Here is a 20,028-nt window from a genome sequence, read left to right on the forward strand (position 1 = left end):
TTGAAATCAGCCCTTGCTTTGACAGGAAGCCAGTGTAGAGAGGCTAGCACTGGAGTAATATGATCACATTCTTTGGTTCTAGTCAGGATTCTAGCAGCCGTATTTAGCACTAACTGAAGTTTATTTAGTGCTTTATCCGGGTAGCCGGAAAATAGAGCATTGCAGTAGTCTAACCTAGAAGTGACAAAAGCATGGATAAATTTTTCTGCATCATTTTTGGACAGAAAGTTTCTGATTTTTGCAATGTTACGTAGATGAAAAAAAGCTGTCCTCGAAATGGTCTTGATATGTTCTTCAAAAGAGAGATCAGGGTCCAGAGTAACGCCGAGGTCCTTCACAGTTTTATTTGAGACGACTGTACAACCATTAAGATTAATTGTCAGATTCAACAGAAGATCTCTTTGTTTCTTGGGACCTAGAACAAGCATCTCTGTTTTGTCCGAGTTTAATAGTAGAAAGTTTGCAGCCATCCACTTCCTTATGTCTGAAACACATGCTTCTAGCGAGGGCAATTTTGGGGCTTCACCATGTTTCATTGAAATGTACAGCTGTGTGTCATCCGCATAGCAGTGAAAGTTTACATTATGTTTTCGAATAACATCCCCAAGAGGTAAAATATGTAGTGAAAACAATAGTGGTCCTAAAACGGAACCTTGAGGAACACCGAAATGTACAGTTGATTTGTCAGAGGACAAACCATTCACAGAGATGGTTACCTTCCCCATCAACATCAACATTACCTTCCCCATCAACATTACCCCCCCATCAACATCAACATTACCTTCCCCATCAACATTACCTTCCCCATCAACATTACCTTCCCCATCAACATCAACATTACCTTCCCCATCAACATTACCTTCCCCACCAACATCATCATTATTTTTTCCTCCCCATCAACTTCATCACATTCATCTCCATCATCTTCACAATCATCAAATTCCTCCTCCTCTTCCTCATCATCATCATAATCTCTAGGCCAACCCTCCACTCCACTTCCACTCCCCCCTTTATTCCTATAGCAGGTAATGTAAAGCAGGTAGCCTTGTGCTTAAGAGTGTTGGGCCAGTAACTGAAAGGTCACTGGTTCGAATCCCTGAGCCAAATATGTGGACAAAAATCTGTCAATGTGCCCTTGAGCAAGGCACTTCAACCTTATAATACAGCATTAATACACAGTACAGCATGTAGCTTCACACAGCGCCAGCAGATGTCCCCTTCTCCTCGCTGCTGCTGCGCTCCTTGACCCGTCTACAGCCAGCCAGCCACGACGGCCCGGGCGTCGCAGGAGAGGAGGGGCTGGCGCATCACGGTCTGTAACGTACTACGAGGGCCCTGTGTGAGGGTGTGTGATTCTTCCGGTGGCGGTTCATTCTCGCGAGGTGAGCCCTGATGGTGTCATCTACTAGTCGTTAATCAGCGGATTCTCTGAGGAAATCTGTTATTTTTTAAATGTATGATTTTCCTATCCTGAGTTTTAGAAACGGACAGGAAACGGAGGGATATGCGCCCAGGCAAATGTGGATACATCTTACCGAAAACGCGAGGGGAGGGAAACATGTAACCGGGCGTTCGGAGCGGCACCTGACACTTCGCGAGCAGGACTCTCTGTCTGTTGTATCCACCCGTTATTTTATTATTTGAATTATTGACACACAGTATTTTTGTGTTTTCCGTTGGATATTATCGTCGAGCCAAGACTTCAAAAATGAGCGAGGAAGTATCAGAGGTCCCCAAAGAACTGCTGGGTAAGACATGTGAACACCGGTTTGTTAACGGTAGCTACTAACCGCTAGTAAAGGCAACCCGCTGTGTCTTATTGTGATCCAGGGAAACCCACGGGCTTGTAATGATGCGGGATATTACTGTGTGGCAAAATGTAGTTACTGATATTTCAGTAATAACCATCCAACAGAGAAACGCTGTATTCGGCGAATTCCATTGTTTAGACTATCATTTAACATTTAACCAGACTGGCTGGGTTTAGCGACATAAAATCGTATAATAGCAGAAAAATCGTTTAGATATAGAGACATCCCAGTGTCTCAGTGAGATTGTCTTTCATCCGTTTTTAAATCGTGTCTTTATCCCAGTAAATCATTGTCCCGTTGTATTGGGCTACAGTATTATTAAACCCGTGAGTACATCTCTAACGGTTTGGAAACCTCAGGCATGGCGGAGTGTAGCTTCAGACGGTCTTTGTAGGTGTTTTTTTTATGTTTCTCTCTGGTAATCACCTTGTAAAACGTAGAATATCTGAGCTAATGTCACCTACGTGTAACATCAGTCAGGTAACTCATCTCGTTCAAACCTCATGGTCCACGTGTGTGTCTGTGTTATTAGTCCCCACGACATCAGATGGACCTGCACCTGCTGGATGTAGAGGAGTTGATGTAAAGGACAAGTCATGATACAGTGTAGTCCTTAAAGCATGGTGTGTGCTCATTGGCCTTTATGCTATACAGTGTAGTCCTAAAGCATGGTGTGTGTTCATTGGCCTTTATGCTATACAGTGTAGTCCTAAAGCATGGTGTGTGTTCATTGGCCTTTATGCTATACAGTGTAGTCCTAAAGCACAGTGTGTGTTCATTGGCCTTTATGCTATACAGTGTAGTCCTAAAGCTAGGTGTGTGTTCATTGGCCTTTATGCTATACAGTGTAGTCCTAAAGCACGGTGTGTGTTCATTGGCCTTTATGCTATACAGTGTAGTCCTAAAGCATGGTGTGTGTTCATTGGCCTTTATGCTATACAGTGTAGTCCTAAAGCATGGTGTGTGTTCATTGGCCTTTATGCTATACAGTGTAGTCCTAAAGCACGGTGTGTGTTCATTGGCCTTTATGCTATACAGTGTAGTCCTAAAGCATGGTGTGTGTTCATTGGCCTTTATGCTATACAGTGTAGTCCTAAAGCATGGTGTGTGTTCATTGGCCTTTATGCTATACAGTGTAGTCCTAAAGCATGGTGTGTGTTCATTGGCCTTTATGCTATACAGTGTAGTCCTAAAGCATGGTGTGTGTTCATTGCTGATTGGGTAGCGTATTAAACACTTTGCATTAATTGGCCTTTATGCCATACCAGAGGAGTTACACTGTAACTAAAATGTAATTACCTAGCTGTGACCCTATAGGCATAACAGTGTTCAATAATCACATCCAAATGTTATTTATCACATGTGCTGAATACAACAGATGTAGTAGACCTTACAGTGAAATGCTGAATACAACAGGTGTAGTAGACCTTACAGTGAAATGCAGAATACAACAGGTGTAGTAGACCTTACAGGGAAATGCTGAATACAACAGGTGTAGTAGACCTTACAGTGAAATGCCGAATACAACAGGTGTAGTAGACCTTACAGGGAAATGCCGAATACAACAGATGTAGTAGACCTTACAGTGAAATGCTGAATACAACAGGTGTAGTAGACCTTACAGTGAAATGCTGAATACAACAGGTGTAGTAGACCTTACAGGGAAATGCCGAATACAACAGATGTAGTAGACCTTACAGTGAAATGCTGAATACAACAGGTGTAGTAGACCTTACAGGGAAATGCTGAATACAACAGGTGTAGTAGACCTTACAGTGAAATGCTGAATACAACAGGTGTAGTAGACCTTACAGTGAAATGCTGAATACAACAGATGTAGTAGACCTTACAGTGAAATGCCGAATACAACAGGTGTAGTAGACCTTACAGTGAAATGCTGAATACAACAGGTATAGTAGACCTTACAGTGACATGCTGAATACAACAGGTGTAGTAGACCTTACAGTGACATGCTGAATACAACAGGTGTAGTAGACCTTACAGGGAAATGCTGAATAGAACAGGTGTAGTAGACCTTACAGGGAAATGCTGAATACAACAGGTGTAGGTAGACCTTACAGTGAAATGCTGAATACAACAGGTGTAGTAGACCTTACAGTGAAATGCTGAATACAACAGGTGTAGTAGACCTTACAGTGAAATGCTGAATACAACAGGTGTAGTAGACCTTACAGTGAAATGCTGAATACAACAGGTGTAGTAGACCTTACAGTGAAATGCTGAATACAACAGGTGTAGTAGACCTTACAGTGAAATGCTGAATACAACAGGTGTAGTAGACCTTACAGTGAAATGCTGAATACAACAGGTGTAGTAGACCTTACAGTGTAATGCTGAATACAACAGGTGTAGTAGACCTTACAGTGAAATGCTGAATACAACAGGTGTAGTAGACCTTACAGTGAAATGCTGAATACAACAGATGTAGGTAGACCTTACAGGGAAATGCTGAATACAACAGATGTAGGTAGACCTTACAGTGAAATGCTGAATACAACAGGTGTAGTAGACCTTACAGGGAAATGCTGAATAGAACAGGTGTAGTAGACCTTACAGGGAAATGCTGAATACAACAGGTGTAGGTAGACCTTACAGTGAAATGCTGAATACAACAGGTGTAGTAGACCTTACAGTGAAATGCTGAATACAACAGGTGTAGTAGACCTTACAGTGAAATGCTGAATACAACAGGTGTAGTAGACCTTACAGTGAAATGCTGAATACAACAGGTGTAGTAGACCTAACAGTGAAATGCTGAATACAACAGGTGTAGTAGACCTTACAGTGAAATGCTGAATACAACAGGTGTAGTAGACCTTACAGTGAAATGCTGAATACAACAGGTGTAGTAGACCTTACAGTGTAATGCTGAATACAACAGGTGTAGTAGACCTTACAGTGACATGCTGAATACAACAGGTGTAGTAGACCTTACAGTGAAATGCTGAATACAACAGGTGTAGTAGACCTTACAGTGAAATGCTGAATACAACAGGTGTAGTAGACCTTACAGTGAAATGCTGAATACAACAGGTGTAGTAGACCTAACAGTGAAATGCTGAATACAACAGGTGTAGTAGACCTTACAGTGAAATGCTGAATACAACAGGTGTAGTAGACCTTACAGTGTAATGCTGAATACAACAGGTGTAGTAGACCTAACAGTGAAATGCTGAATACAACAGGTGTAGTAGACCTTACAGTGAAATGCTGAATACAACAGGTGTAGTAGACCTTACAGTGTAATGCTGAATACCACAGGTGTAGTAGACCTTACAGTGTAATGCTGAATACAACAGGTGTAGTAGACCTTACAGTGTAATGCTGAATACAACAGGTGTAGTAGACCTTACAGTGAAATGCTGAATACAACAGATGTAGGTAGACCTTACAGTGAAATGCTGAATACAACAGGTGTAGGTAGACCTTACAGTGAAATGCTGAATACAACAGGTGTAGTAGACCTTACAGTGAAATGCTGAATACAACAGGTGTAGTAGACCTTACAGTGAAATGCTGAATACAACAGATGTAGTAGACCTTACAGTGAAATGCTGAATACAACAGGTGTAGTAGACCTTACAGTGAAATGCTGAATACAACAGGTGTAGGTAGACCTTACAGGGAAATGCTGAATACAACAGGTGTAGTAGACCTTACAGTGAAATGCTGAATACAACAGGTGTAGGTAGACCTTACAGTGAAATGCTGAATACAACAGGTGTAGGTAGACCTTACAGTGAAATGCTGAATACAACAGGTGTAGGTAGACCTTACAGTGAAATGCTGAATACAACAGATGTAGTAGACCTTACAGTGAAATGCTGAATACAACAGGTGTAGGTAGACCTTACAGTGAAATGCTGAATACAACAGGTGTAGTAGACCTTACAGTGAAATGCTGAATACAACAGGTGTAGTAGACCTTACAGTGAAATGCTTACTTACAAGCCCTTAACCAACAATGCAGTTTCAAGAAAAATACGTGATAAGAAATTATTTACTAAAATACACTGAAGTAAAACATAAATAAATTATACACAAATACAAATGAAAAGATAATAGAAAAATAGCAAATAATTAAAGAGCGGGGTCACCGGTTAGTCGAGGTCATTGAGGTAATATGTACATGAATGTATAGTTAAAGTGACTATGCATAGATGATAAACAGAGAATAGCAGCAGAGTAACAATTTGGGGGAGGGGAGGGGGTGGGGGGGTCAATGCAAATAGTCTGGGTAGCCATTTGATTGGCTGTTCAGGAGTCTTATGGCTTAGACGGTAGAAGCTGTTTAGAAGCCTCTTGGACCTGGACTTGGCTCTCCGGTAACATCTAAACAATGTAGTACTACAACGTAAATAAATAATTGATTGAATTGTATTGAAAGGAAGCTGGTCAAATCCTGACTCAAGTTACTAGTTTAGTTGCATGTAAGGACACCAGATTACACCAAACCGTGGATAAAGACCTCTCTGTTTCACAGTGATATGATAGGATTCGGCTTGGTGACTTTTACCCTCCCGATATGACACCAGACGTGTGTAGTTGACGTTAGACGTTTCTAGATTCCAGTATCATTGAGGTTGATCGACCAGCTCCTGATAAACTCACACTCTGTCCTCATGATGGAATTATGTTTGGAAGCACCACAGTAACACAAGCAGTTGTGAAAGCAGAACAGTATTGGGGCCAGTTCTCCCATCAGAACAATCATGCATTGTGATGGTGTGACTGAGAGAATGAGGGCTGACATAACATCATGCATTGTGATGGTGTGACTGAGAGAATGAGGGATGACATAACATCATGTGTTGTGATGGTGTGACTGAGAGAATGAGGGCTGACATAACATCATGCATTGTGATGGTGTGACTGAGAGAATGAGGGCTGACATAACATCATGCGTTGTGATGGTGTGACTGAGAGAATGAGGGCTGACATAACATCATGCATTGTGATGGTGTGACTGAGAGAATGAGGGCTGACATAACATCATGTGTTGTGATGGTGTGACTGAGAGAATGAGGGCCGACATAACATCATGCATTGTGATGGTGTGACTGAGAGAATGAGGGCTGACATAACATCATGCATTGTGATGGTGTGACTGAGAGAATGAGGGCTGACATAACATCATGCGTTGTGATGGTGTGACTGAGAGAATGAGGGCTGACATAACATCATGCGTTGTGATGGTGTGACTGAGAGAATGAGGGCTGACATAACATCATGCATTGTGATGGTGTGACTGAGAGAATGAGGGCTGACATAACATCATGCATTGTGATGGTGTGACTGAGAGAATGAGGGCTGACATAACATCATGCATTGTGATGGTGTGACTGAGAGAATGAGGGCTGACATAACATCATGCATTGTGATGGTGTGACTGAGAGAATGAGGGCTGACATAACATCATGCATTGTGATGGTGTGACTGAGAGAATGAGGGCTGACATAACATCATGCATTGTGATGGTGTGACTGAGAGAATGAGGGCTGACATAACATCATGCATTGTGATGGTGTGACTGAGAGAATGAGGGCTGACATAACATCATGCATTGTGATGGTGTGACTGAGAGAATGAGGGCTGACATAACATCATGCATTGTGATGGTGTGACTGAGAGAATGAGGGCTGACATAACATCATGCATTGTGATGGTGTGACTGAGAGAATGAGGGCTGACATAACATCATGTGTTGTGATGGTGTGACTGAGAGAATGAGGGCTGACATAACATCATGTGTTGTGATGGTGTGACTGAGAGAATGAGGGCTGACATAACATCATGTGTTGTGACATCACAGTCAACGGCAATAGAACAGAACAGGGGAGTGACGGTAGAATGAGGATCTAATTTCTTCTAGGAGCTGTTGTAACACATAGCAGCATGGAGCAGTCAGTCAGCACGGAGCAGTCAGCACGGAGCAGTCAGCACGGAGCAGTCAGCACGGAGCAGTCAGTCAGCATGGAGCAGCCAGCACAGAGCAGTCAGTCAGCACGGAGCAGTCAGTCAGCACGGAGCAGTCAGTCAGCACGGAGCAGTCAGCACAGAGCAGTCAGCACAGAGCAGTCAGTCAGCACGGAGCAGTCAGTCAGCATGGAGCAGCCAGCACAGAGCAGTCAGTCAGCACGGAGCAGTCAGTCAGCACGGAGCAGTCAGTCAGCACGGAGCAGCCAGTCAGCACGGAGCAGCCAGTCAGCACGGAGCAGTCAGTCAGCACGGAGCAGTCAACACGGAGCAGTCAATCAGCACAGAGCAGTCAGTCAGCATGGAGCAGTCAGTCAGCACAGATCAGTCAACACGGAGCAGTCAGTCAGCATGGAGCAGTCAGTCAGCATGGATCAGTCAACCAGCACGGAGCAGTCAGCCAGCACGAAGCAGTCAGCCAGCATGAAGCAGTCAGCCAGCATGAAGCAGTCAGCAGTCAGTCAGCACGGAGCAGTCAGTCAGCACAGAGCAGTCAGTCAGCACAGAGCAGTCAACACGGAGCAGTCAGTCAGCATGGAGCAGTCAGCAGTCAGTCAGCATGGAGCAGTCAGCACGGAGCAGTCAGTCAGCACGGAGCAGTCAGCATGGAGCAGTCAGCCAGCATGAAGCAGTCAGCCAGCATGGAGCAGTCAGCATGGAGCAGTCAGTCAGCACGGAGCAGTCAGCATGGAGCAGTCAGCATGGAGCAGTCGGTCAGCACAGAACAGTCAGCATGATAATTCTCTGTCAGAACACACCAGGAAGAGAAAGTAGCTGCATTGTCTGAGTGATGCTCATTGTTCTGTTCTCTCTCTCTCACAGACGCACACACACACAACCAGGAGGATGCTCTCATAGCCCTCACCTGGATTGTGTGTGTGTGTGTGTGTGTGTGTGTGTGTGTGTGTGTGTGTGTGTGTGTGTGTGTGTGTGTGTGTGTGTGTGTGTGTGTGTGTGTGTGTGAGAGGGAGGGAGGGTGAGAGAGAGGGGGGCTGAGAGAGAGAGAGAGCAAGTGAAAGAGCAACAGCGAGAGGAGAACACTGATTTGCCTGAGCAACTTTCTCTTTGTCTGACTACTCCGAGGCTTGTCAGCTTATCACCAGCTGGCACAAGGCCAAGCACCAGGGTGAAAGGGTCACATCTTAGGAAGTTTACAGATCATGGCTCCTAATTGATTGTTACAACAACAGAACAACACCTGTGTTCCCAGAGAGGGTTTGACCCAGGCCCAGTCACAGTGAAGGAGTTAGCTAATGTTCGAGCAGTCACACAGTCACAGCCAGAACAGTTATACCAAACTCCCCCATACAGACCAGACTCCAGAATTAGGAGTACAGTGTGAAGAGAGGGGGTAGAGATAGAGCGAAAGCAACAGAGAGAAAGAGAGAGAGACAGAGCGAGAGCTACAGAGAGAAACAGAGAGAGAGAGAGAGACAGAGAGAGAGAGAGAGACAGAGCGAAAGCTACAGAGAGACAGAGAGAGAGAGAGAGAGAGAGACAGAGCGAAAGAGAGAGAGAGATACAGAGAGAGAGAGCTACAGAGAGAGAGAGCTACAGAGAGAGAGCTACAGAGAGAGACAGAGCTACAGAGAGAGAGAGCTACAGAGAGAGAGAGAGCTACAGAGAGCTACAGAGAGAGAGAGCGACAGAGAGAGAGAGAGCTACAGAGAGAGCGACAGAGAGATAGCTACAGAGATATACAGAGAGAGAGCTACAGAGAGATACAGAGAGAGAGATACAGAGAGAGAGAGAGAGAGATACAGAGAGTGAGAGCTACAGAGAGAGAGAGATACAGAGAGAGACAGAGAGAGAGATACAGAGATATACAGAGAGAGAGATACAGAGAGAGACAGAGAGAGAGCTACAGAGAGAGAGAGAGAGCTACAGAGAGAGAGAGAGCTACAGAGAGAGAGCTACATAGACAGAGAGACAGAGAGAGAGCTACATAGACAGAGAGAGAGAGCTACAGAGAGAGTGAAAGAGAGACCGAGAGAGAGAGAAGCTTCTGATAGGAAGAAGCTAGAAGCTTCTGATAGGCTAATTGACCTCATTTGAGGCTTTTGGAGGTGTACCTGTGGATGTATTTCAAGGCCTACCTTCAAACTCAGTGCCTCTTTGCTTGACATCATGGGAAAATCAAAAGAAATCAGACCTCAGAAAAAAAATTGTAGATCTCCACAAGTCTGGTTCATCCTTGGGAGCAATTTCCAAATGCCTGAAGGTAACACGTTCATCTGTACAAACAATAGTATGCAAGTATAAACACCATGGGACCACGCAGCCATCATACTGCTCAGGAAGGAGATGCATTCTGTCTCCTAGAGATGAACGTACTTTGGTGCGAAAAGTGCAAATCAATCCCAGAACAACAGCAAAGGACCTTGTGAAGATGCTGGAGGAAACAGGTACCAAAGGATCTATATCCACAGTAAAACGAGTCCTTTATCAACACAACTTGAAAGGCCGCTCAGCAAGGAAGGCACTGCTCCAAAACCGCCATAAAAAAACCAGACTACGGTTTGCAACTGCACATGGGGACAAAGATCATACATTTTGGAGAAATGTCCTCTGGTCTGATGAAACAAAAATATAACTATTTGGCCATACAGACCATCGTTATGTTTGGAGGATAAAGGGGGAGGCTTGCAAGCCGAAGAACACCATCCCAACCGTGAAGCACGGGGGTGGCAACATCATGTTGAGGGTGTGCTTTGCTGCAGGAGAAACTGGTGCACTTCACAAAATAGATGGCATCATGAGTAGAGGTCGACCGATTATGATTTTTCAACGCCGATACCAATTATTGGAGGACCAAAAAAGTCGATACAGATTAATCGGCCGATTTAAGAAAAAACTTGTATTTGTAATAATGACAATTACAACAATACTGAATTAACACTTATTTTAACTTAATATAATACATCAATAAAATCAATTTAGCCTCAAGTAAATAATGAAACATGTTCAATTTGGTTTAAATAATGCAAAAACAAAGTGTTGGAGAAGAAAGTAAAAGTGCAATATGTGCTATGTAAGAAAGCTAACGTTTCAGTTCCTTGCTCAGAACATGAGAACATATGAAAGCTGGTGGTTCCATTTTAACATGAGTCTTCAATATTCCCAGGTAAGAAGTTTTAGGTTGTAGTTATTATAGGACTTATAGGACTATTTCCCTCTATACCATTTGTATTTCATTAACCTTTGTCTATTGGATGTTCTTATAGGCACTTTAGTATTGCCAGTGTAACAGTATAGCTTCCGCCCCTCTCCTCGCTCCTCCCTGGGCTCGAACCAGCAACACAACGACAATTAGCGCGTGCTAACTAGCCAGCCATTTCACTTTGGTTACACAAGCCTCATCTCGGGAGTTGATAGGCTTGAAGTCATAAACAGCGCAATGCTTGACGCACAACGAAGAGCTGCTGGCAAAACACACGAAAGTGCTGTTTGAATGAATGTTTACGCGCCTGCTTCTGCCTACCACCGCTCAGTCAGATACTTAGGTAATGGTATGCTGACTCAGATTATATGCAACCCATATACATATTTGATACATCAGAAAAGCAGAACTTAATATTTGGTACAGAAACCTTTGTTTACAATTACAGAGATCATACGTTTCCTGTAGTTCTTGACCAGGTTTGCACACACTGCAGCGGGGATTTTGGCTCACTCCTCCATACAGACCTTCTCCAGATCCTTCAGGTTTCGGGGCTGTCGCTGGGCAATACGGACTTTCAGCTCCCTCCAAAGATTTTCTATTGGGTTCAGGTCTGGAGACTGGCTAGGCCACTCCAGGACCTTGAGATGCTTCTTACGGAGCCACTCGTTAGTTGCCATGGCTGTGTGTTACGGGTTGTTGTCCTGCTGGAAGACCCAGCCACGACCCATCTTCAATGCTCTTACTGAGGGAAGGAGGTTGTTGGCCAAGGTCTCGCGATACATGGCCCCATCCATCCTTGCCTCAATACGGTGCAGTCGTCCTGTCCCCTTTGCAGAAAATCATCCCCAAAGAATGATGTTTCCACCTCCATGCTTCACGGTTGGGATGGTGTTCTTGGGGTTGTACTCATCATTCTTCTTCCTCCAAACACGGCGAGTGGACTTTAGTCCAAAAAGCTCAATTTTTGTCTCATCAGACCACATGACCTTCTCCCATTCCTCCTCTGGATCATCCAGATGGTCATTGGCAAACTTCAGACAGGCCTGGACATGCGCTGGCTTGAGCAGGGGGACCTTGCGTGCGCTGCAGGATTTTAATCCATGACGGCGTAGTGTGTTACTAATGATTTTCTTTGAGACTGTGGTCCCAGCACTCTTCAGGTCATTGACCAGGTCCTGCCGTGTAGTTCTGGTCTGATCCCTCACCTTCCTCATGATCATTGATGCCCCACAAGGTGAGATCTTGCCCCAGACCGAGGGTGATTGACCGTCATCTTGAACTTCTTCCATTTTCTAATAATTGCACCAACAGTTGTTGCCTTCTCACCAAGCTGCTTGCCTATTGTCCTGTAGCTCATCCCAGCCTTGTGCACGTCTACAATTGTATCCCTGATGTCCTTACACAGCTCTCTGGTCTTGGCCATTGTGGAGAGGTGGTAGTCTGTTTGATTGAGTGTGTGGACAGGTGTCTTTCATACAGGTTTTCTTCCATTGAAGGAGAGGAGGACCAAAATGCAGGTTAGAGTTCAACATGTTTAATAAAGACTATACACCAGAACATAATTTGCAAATAAATTCATTAAAAAATCCTACAATGTGATTTTCTGGATTTTTTTCTCCTAATTTTGTCTGTCATAGTTGAAGTTTACCTATGATAACATTACAGGCCTCTCATCTTTTTAAGTGGGAGAACTTGCACAATTGGTGGCTGACTAAATACTTTTTTGCCCCACTGTGTGTGTATATATATATATATATATATATATATATATATATATATGCAGAGAGAGAGACAGAGAGAGAGAGAGAGACAGAGAGAGAGAGAGAGAGAGAGAGAGAGAGATGACCCAGTTCCTCAAAAAGCCAATTCTCATTGGATGAGCTTCCAGAGGGTGTGAAGAATCAATTTGAACAGCAGAAGCTGAAGTAACTATGACTGGTGACAAGGTTTAAATCTCCTCCAGGCAGGCTGGGGTTCAAAGCTGATAAAACATCATTATTTAGACCTTTTTAAAACACGACTATATTCCACTGTGGTTTGTGTGAGTTATGGATTTAATTTGTTTTTTTAATGAAAGCAGACTGGAAATCCTTTCCTGTTGGGAAATCAGTCCTGCTATCAAGTGCAAGCTCACTTATATTTCATTGCGTAGCTTTGGAAAGTTGGCCTAACGATTTAATCAAGTTAATTTAATCAAGTGAATACATTCGAAAAGTTATGTCCTGGGTGCTCAGCTGGTTATTCATGTAAACCTAACACTCCTCTCCTCTCCTCTCCTCTCCTCCTCTCCTCTCCTCTCCTCTCCTCTCCTCTCCTCTCCTCTCCTCTCCTCTCCTCTCCTCTCCTCTCCTCTCCTCTCCTCTCCTCTCCTCTCCTCTCCTCTCCTCTCCTCTCCTCTCCTCTCCTCTCCTCTCCTCTCCTCTCCTCTCCCTCTCCCTCTCCCTCTCCCTCTCCTCTCCTCTCCTCTACTACTGTTCTCTCCTCTCCTCTACTACTGTTCTCTCCTCTCCTCTTGTAGAGAGTGTGAAGGATGCAGTAGGGAGGAAGATGAAGCTCTCGGTGAAGAAGAGAGTCAAACTAGAGATCAAAGGAGACAAGGTGGAGAACAGAGTCTTGGTAAGTCACACAGATAACCTCTGATATGTTCTCTTCTGAATGGGCCTTTCCTTTAGCGTTCTCGCTCTCTCTCTCCTCTCTCTGCTCTCCTCTCTCTCTCTCTCTCTGCTCTCCTCTCTCTCTCTCTGCTCTCCTCTCTCTCTTCCCTCTGCTACCCTTCCCTCATAGCTATGGCTTTGTGTTGTGGAAAGGAACATCAGTGGCCTGAACAGTGATACAATCCTAGGAGACTTCCTTACATTCCTCCCACAGCCCAGGGGGCATCTTTCACTACACCTATTCCTATATGTGAGTAATGGTCAAAGAAGTCTGACCGTATGATTTTGTTGAGATCAATGTTGGGCGTTTGTTACTCTCACACCAGTTTTGTATATGTAGCATGAGGAAAATGGGTTTTCTCCAATTAAATGTTTGTCAAGAGTGCAGTAAATCTTCAGTCCATTTAATCATTCATTTCCATGGGCACATTAGAAATGCATGTTGTCATTTTCTGTGTTTAATGGGACTGAGCACTGAGGATAGTTATCTGAAATGTCTTCTGTAAATCTTTGGGGGGATTAGACTCTGGAGAGTTATTAAGGAGAGGGAATAGGTATAGGGAATAGACTCTGGAGAGTTATTAAGGAGGGGGAATAAGTATAGGGAATAGACTCTGGAGAGTTATTAAGGAGGGGGAATAGGGATTAGACTCTGGAGAGTTATTAAGGAGGGGGAATAGGGAATAGACTCTGGAGAGTTATTAAGGAGGGGGAATAGGGAATAGACTCTGGAGAGTTATTAAGGAGGGGGAATAGGGATTAGACTCTGGAGAGTTATTAAGGAGGGGGAATAGGGATTAGACTCTGGAGAGTTATTAAGGAGGGGGAATAGTTATAGGGAATAGACACTGGAGAGATATTAAGGAGTGGGAATAGGTATAGGGAATAGACTCTGGAGAGATATTAAGGAGGGGGAATAGGTATAGGGAATAGACACTGGAGAGATATTAAGGAGGGGGAATAGGTATAGGGAATAGACTCTGGAGAGATATTAAGAAGGGGCAAGCTACTGGTTTCATTTGGCAAGCTACTGGTTTCATTTGGCAAGCTACTGGTTTCATTTGGCAAGCTACTGGTTTCATTTGGCAAGCTACTGGTTTCGTTTGGCAAACCACTGGTTGCGTTTGGCAAGCTACTGGTTTTGTTTGGCAAGCTACTGGTTTCATTTGGCAAGCTACTGGTTTCATTTGGCAAGCTACTGGTTTCATTTGGCAAACTACTGGTTGCGTTTGGCAAGCTACTGGTTTTATTTGACAAGCTACTGGTTTCGTTTGGCAAACTACTGGTTTCGTTTGGCAAACTACTGTTTTTATTTGGCAAGCTACTGGTTTCGTTTGGCAAGCTACTGGTTTCGTTTGGCAAGCTACTGGTTTCATTTGGCAAGCTACTGGTTTCATTTGGCAAGCTACTGGTTTCATTTGGCAAGCTACTGGTTTCATTTGGCAAGCTACTGGTTTCATTTGGCAAGCTACTGGTTTCATTTGGCAAGCTACTGGTTTTGTTTTACTACAGGTGTAAATATGCTATGAGAGAGACATATTATGTTTCTAGAGAGTGTGTGTGTGTGTGTGTGTGTGTGTGTGTGTAGTCCTACCATCATTGATCCTACTAGATAGCAGTATAGTGGTAGTGAGCTGGCTGTAGACTGCTGAGGTTGTCACTGAGCCCTGTGATTGAAGGGTAAATTCAACTCCATCGGCTGCCTGAATTCTATTGTTGTAGAATTCTATTGTTCTAGAATTCTATTGTTCTAGATTCTATTGTTCTAGAATTATATTGTTCTAGATACTATTGTTCTAGATTCTATTGTTCTAGAATTCTATTGTTCTAGATTCTATTGTTCTAGATTCTATTGTTCTAGATTCTATTGTTCTAGATTCTATTGTTCTAGATTCTATTGTTCTAGATTTGATGCTGCTAGTGCCAACTGACAGACAGAAGCAGGGGTTTGAGTTCCAGGGCCTGACAGACAGACAGAAGCAGGGGTTTGAGTCCCAGGGCCTGACAGACAGACAGAAGCAGGGGTTTGAGTCCCAGGGCCTGACAGACAGACAGACAGACAGACAGACAGACAGACAGACAGACAGACAGACAGACAGACAGACAGACAGACAGACAGACAGACAGACAGACAGACAGACAGACAGACAGACAGACAGACAGACAGACAGACAGACAGACAGACAGACAGAAGCAGGGGTTTGAGTCCCAGGGCCTGACAGACAGACAGACAGACAGACAGAAGCAGGGGTTTGAGTCCCAGGGCCTGACAGACAGACAGACAGAAGCAGGGGTTTGAGTCCCAGGGCCTGACAGACAGACAGAAGCAGGGGTTTGAGTCCCAGGGCCTGACAGCAGTTGACTCTTTCTCCCTCCACAGCTCATTGCTCCAGTCTAGTGACTAGTTTCCTCATGAGATTCATTCATCATCAACTACTTGTATTGTGTTTGATGGCACCGGCCCAACCAATCATTTCTTCATCTCCGACGTTCAGCTATACTCTTAGGAAGAAAGGTGGTTTGTAGAACCTAAAAGGGTTCTTCGACCGTCCCCAGACGTCAGAGGGTCAGAACGTTTGTAGAACCTAAAAGGGTTCTTCGACCGTCCCCAGACGTCAGAGGGTCAGAACGTTTGTAGAACCTAAAAGGGTTCTTTGACCGTCCCCAGACGTCAGAGGGTCAGAACGTTTGTAGAACCTAAAAGGGTTCTTCGACCGTCCCCAGACGTCAGTGGGTCACAACTTTTGTAGAACCTAAAAGGGTTCTTCGACCGTCCCCAGACGTCAGAGGGTCAGAACGTTTGTAGAACCTAAAAGGGTTCTTCGACCGTCCCCAGACGTCAGAGGGTCAGAACGTTTGTAGAACCTAAAAGGGTTCTTCGACCGTCCCCAGACGTCAGAGGGTCAGAACGTTTGTAGAACCTAAAAGGGTTCTTCGACCGTCCCCAGACGTCAGAGGGTCAGAACGTTTGTAGAACCTAAAAGGGTTCTTCGACCGTCCCCAGACGTCAGAGGGTCAGAACGTTTGTAGAACCTAAAAGGGTTCTTTGACCGTCCCCAGACGTCAGAGGGTCAGAACGTTTGTAGAACCTAAAAGGGTTCTTCGACCGTCCCCAGACGTCAGTGGGTCAGAACGTTTGTAGAACCTAAAAGGGTTCTTCGACCGTCCCCAGACGTCAGAGGGTCAGAACGTTTGTAGAACCTAAAAGGGTTCTTCGACCGTCCCCAGACGTCAGAGGGTCAGAACGTTTGTAGAACCTAAAAGGGTTCTTCGACCGTCCCCAGACGTCAGAGGGTCAGAATGTTTGTCAAACCGTGTTTTCATTTCTTAGTGTTGTAGATCTACTGTAGTATTATGGGGAAACCCTGAATGGAGGCAGTCAGGAGGAGTTTTACAACACAGACACAGACAGTATCATACTAGCTGGGGCTTGTGTTGGCTGTGTGCTCATACAGAGAACAATATTATCATGTAGGAGTCTGTTATACAGTAGAAATGGAACACTGGAATTTATCTGAAGTCTGTGGAATTCAATTTACTCCACCCAGGCGGAAAAACAGAGAGAGAAAGAGAGAGTGGGAGGGGAGGGAGAGAGAGAGAGAGAGGGGGGGGGGGGGAGTGGGAGGAGAGAGAGAGAGGGGGGGGGGGAGGGGGAGGGGGGAGAGAGAGAGAGAGTGGGAGGGAGAGAGAGAGTGAGGGAGAGAGAGAGTGAGAGAGAGAGAGAGAGAGGTGGAGAGAGAAAGAGAGAGGTGGAGAGAGAGAGAGAGAGAGAGAGAGAGAGAGAGGGAGAGAGAGGGAGCGGAAGACTGAAGGAGAGAGCGAGAGGAGAAAGAGAGAGAAGGAGAGAGAAAGAGAGAGGGAGAGACAGCATGAGAATGAAATGCTGACTTCACATAACAGCCGTTCAGCTCGGCTCACTGAACAAATAAGTGACTGTTTAAAGTATTTGTTGTTCCACTAGAGAGAACATAATTAGGGAGGAAGTGGCATAGAGAGAACGTAACAGAAGCAGACGGGCACCCATCGTCTGACCTCCCTGTTCAAGATTTTATTACATTAAATTAGAAAGGAGTAAAACAAAAAGCTACATTATTATGTCTCTGGGTTAGTGTGACAGAGAGGAAAACAGATGGACATTTTAAATAGGGTATTTTCTGTATATTTTCCATCTTTATTAAATACTCCTCTTAGTTGTCTGTCTTCCTGGTGCGTAAATATCCCTCCGGGTATGGAGATGGTTGCCTTACCTGTGTGTGTGTGTGTGTGTGTGTGTGTGTGTGTGTGTGTGTGTGTGTGTGTGTGTGTGTGTGTGTGTGTGTGTGTGTTTCCTGTTAACTCATTAGACCCTGATGAGGTGGGTCACTGCTGTCTGTCACTGCTGCAGGGACATACAACTGGCTTTGTCACGTGTCTCTGTTTTCCCCAACAGTGTCTATAAAACGGCATGACAGTGCACATGTCCTAATGGCGTGTGAGTATTATCTATTTCAGAGTTAGTTACAGACGTCTGTCAAACACACATCCTGTCAACGTCACTCCAAGCTGTCTTTAACTAGTGGGAAAGAAGCCTGAGGCAGGTCTCTCATAATAAGGACGTTACGTGTGATCAATCAGAAGGAATGGATGAGGGATAGAGGGATGACAGGATGAAGGAAGAGGGATGACGGGATGAAGGAAGAGGGATGACAGGATGAGGGATGACGGGATGAAGGAAGAGGGATGACAGGATGAAGGAAGAGGAGATGGAGGGATGACAGGATGAAGGAAGAGGGATGACGGGATGAAGGAAGAGGAGATGGAGGGATGACAGGATGAAGGATGACAGGATGAAGGAAGAGGGATGACGGGATGAAGGAAGAGGGATGACAGGATGAAGGAAGAGGGATGACGGGATGAAGGAAGAGGGATGACAGGATGAAGGAAGAGGGATGACGGGATGAAGGAAGAGGGATGACGGGATGAAGGAAGAGGGATGACAGGATGAAGGAAGAGGAGATGGAGATGGAGGGATGACAGGGTGAAGGAAGAGGTATGGAGGGATGATGGGATGAAGGAAGAGGGATGACAGGATGAAGGAAGAGGGATGGAGGGATGACGGGATGAAGGAAGAGGAGATGGAGGGATGAAGGAAGAGGGATGGAGGGATGACATGATGAAGGATGATAACATCACTCCGTCAGAAGGAAGATCCCTGAGGACCTGCAGACCCAGAGGAGTCTGTTCCAGCATCACTGGTTCACCTGATTCAAAACTGTTCCAGCATCACTGGTTCACCTGATTCAAAACAGTTCCAGCATCACTGGTTCACCTGATTCAAAACTGTTCCAGCATCACTGGTTCACCTGATTCAAAACTGTTCCAGCATCACTGGTTCACCTGATTCAAAACTGTTCCAGCATCACTGGTTCACCTGATTCAAAACTGTTCCAGCATCACTGGTTCACCTGATTCAAAACTGTTCCAGCTGTTTCATGAATTCTTCACATTCCCAGTTTGCCCATTGGTTGAATTCTTCACATTCCCAGTTTGCCCATTGGTTGAATTCTTCACATTCCCAGTTTGCCCATTCCAGTTTGCCCATTGGTTGAATTCTTCACATTCCCCGTTTGCCCATTGGTTGAATTCTTCACATTCCAAGTTTGCCCATTGGTTGAATTCTTCACATTCCCAGTTTGCCCATTGGTTGAATTCTTCACATTCCCAGTTTGCCCATTGGTTGAATTCTTCACATTCCCAGTTTGCCCATTGATTGAATTCTTCACATTCCCAGTTTGCCCATTGGTTGAATTCTTCACATTCCCAGTTTGCCCATTGGTTGAATTCTTCACATTCCCAGTTTACCCATTGGTTGAATTCTTCACATTCCCAGTTTACCCATTGGTTGGAAAGTGGAGTGGCAACGTTAATGTGTATCGTTTCCTTTAATCTGTGGGCTTCAGCCTTCATTATGCCTGGTTAGGTTAGTCACAGCTCTGTAACACTGTCACAGGTGTCCCTGTGCTAACTGGGTATCCTACATTATGTCTGGCTTGTAGTGGTGCATTATACATGAGACGGTCATTAGTGGTTAGGTTAGTCACAGCTCTGTAACACTGTCACAGGTGACCCTGTGCTAACTGGGTATCCTACATTATGCCTGGTTAGGTTAGTCACAGCTCTGTAACACTGTCACAGGTGACCCTGTGCTAACTGGGTATCCTACATTATGCCTGGTTAGGTTAGTCACAGCTCTGTAACACTGTCACAGGTGTCCCTGTGCTAACTGGGTATCCTACATTATGCCTGGTTAGGTTAGTCACAGCTCTGTAACACTGTCACAGGTGTCCCTGTGCTAACTGGGTATCCTACATTATGCCTGGTTAGGTTAGTCACAGCTCTGTAACACTGTCACAGGTGTCCCTGT

The 20,028-nt window shown here is 44.8% G+C and overlaps 1 protein-coding gene across 1 annotated transcript in view; it reads left to right on the forward strand.

Annotated features, from left to right (window-relative positions):
• Positions 1–1,370: 1,370 nt before the first annotated feature.
• Positions 1,371–20,028, forward strand: part of LOC109885452 (F-actin-uncapping protein LRRC16A) — a 219,611-nt gene continuing 200,953 nt past the window's right edge. The window contains exons 1-2 of the mRNA XM_031811859.1: positions 1,371–1,748; positions 13,490–13,587. Of these exons, the coding sequence (XP_031667719.1) occupies positions 1,709–1,748; positions 13,490–13,587 (138 nt within the window). The 5' untranslated portion in view covers positions 1,371–1,708. The remainder of the gene's footprint in view (positions 1,749–13,489; positions 13,588–20,028) is intronic.

Source organism: Oncorhynchus kisutch, unplaced genomic scaffold, assembly GCF_002021735.2.
Source record: "Oncorhynchus kisutch isolate 150728-3 unplaced genomic scaffold, Okis_V2 Okis02a-Okis13b_hom, whole genome shotgun sequence".
NCBI lineage: Eukaryota > Metazoa > Chordata > Actinopteri > Salmoniformes > Salmonidae > Oncorhynchus > Oncorhynchus kisutch.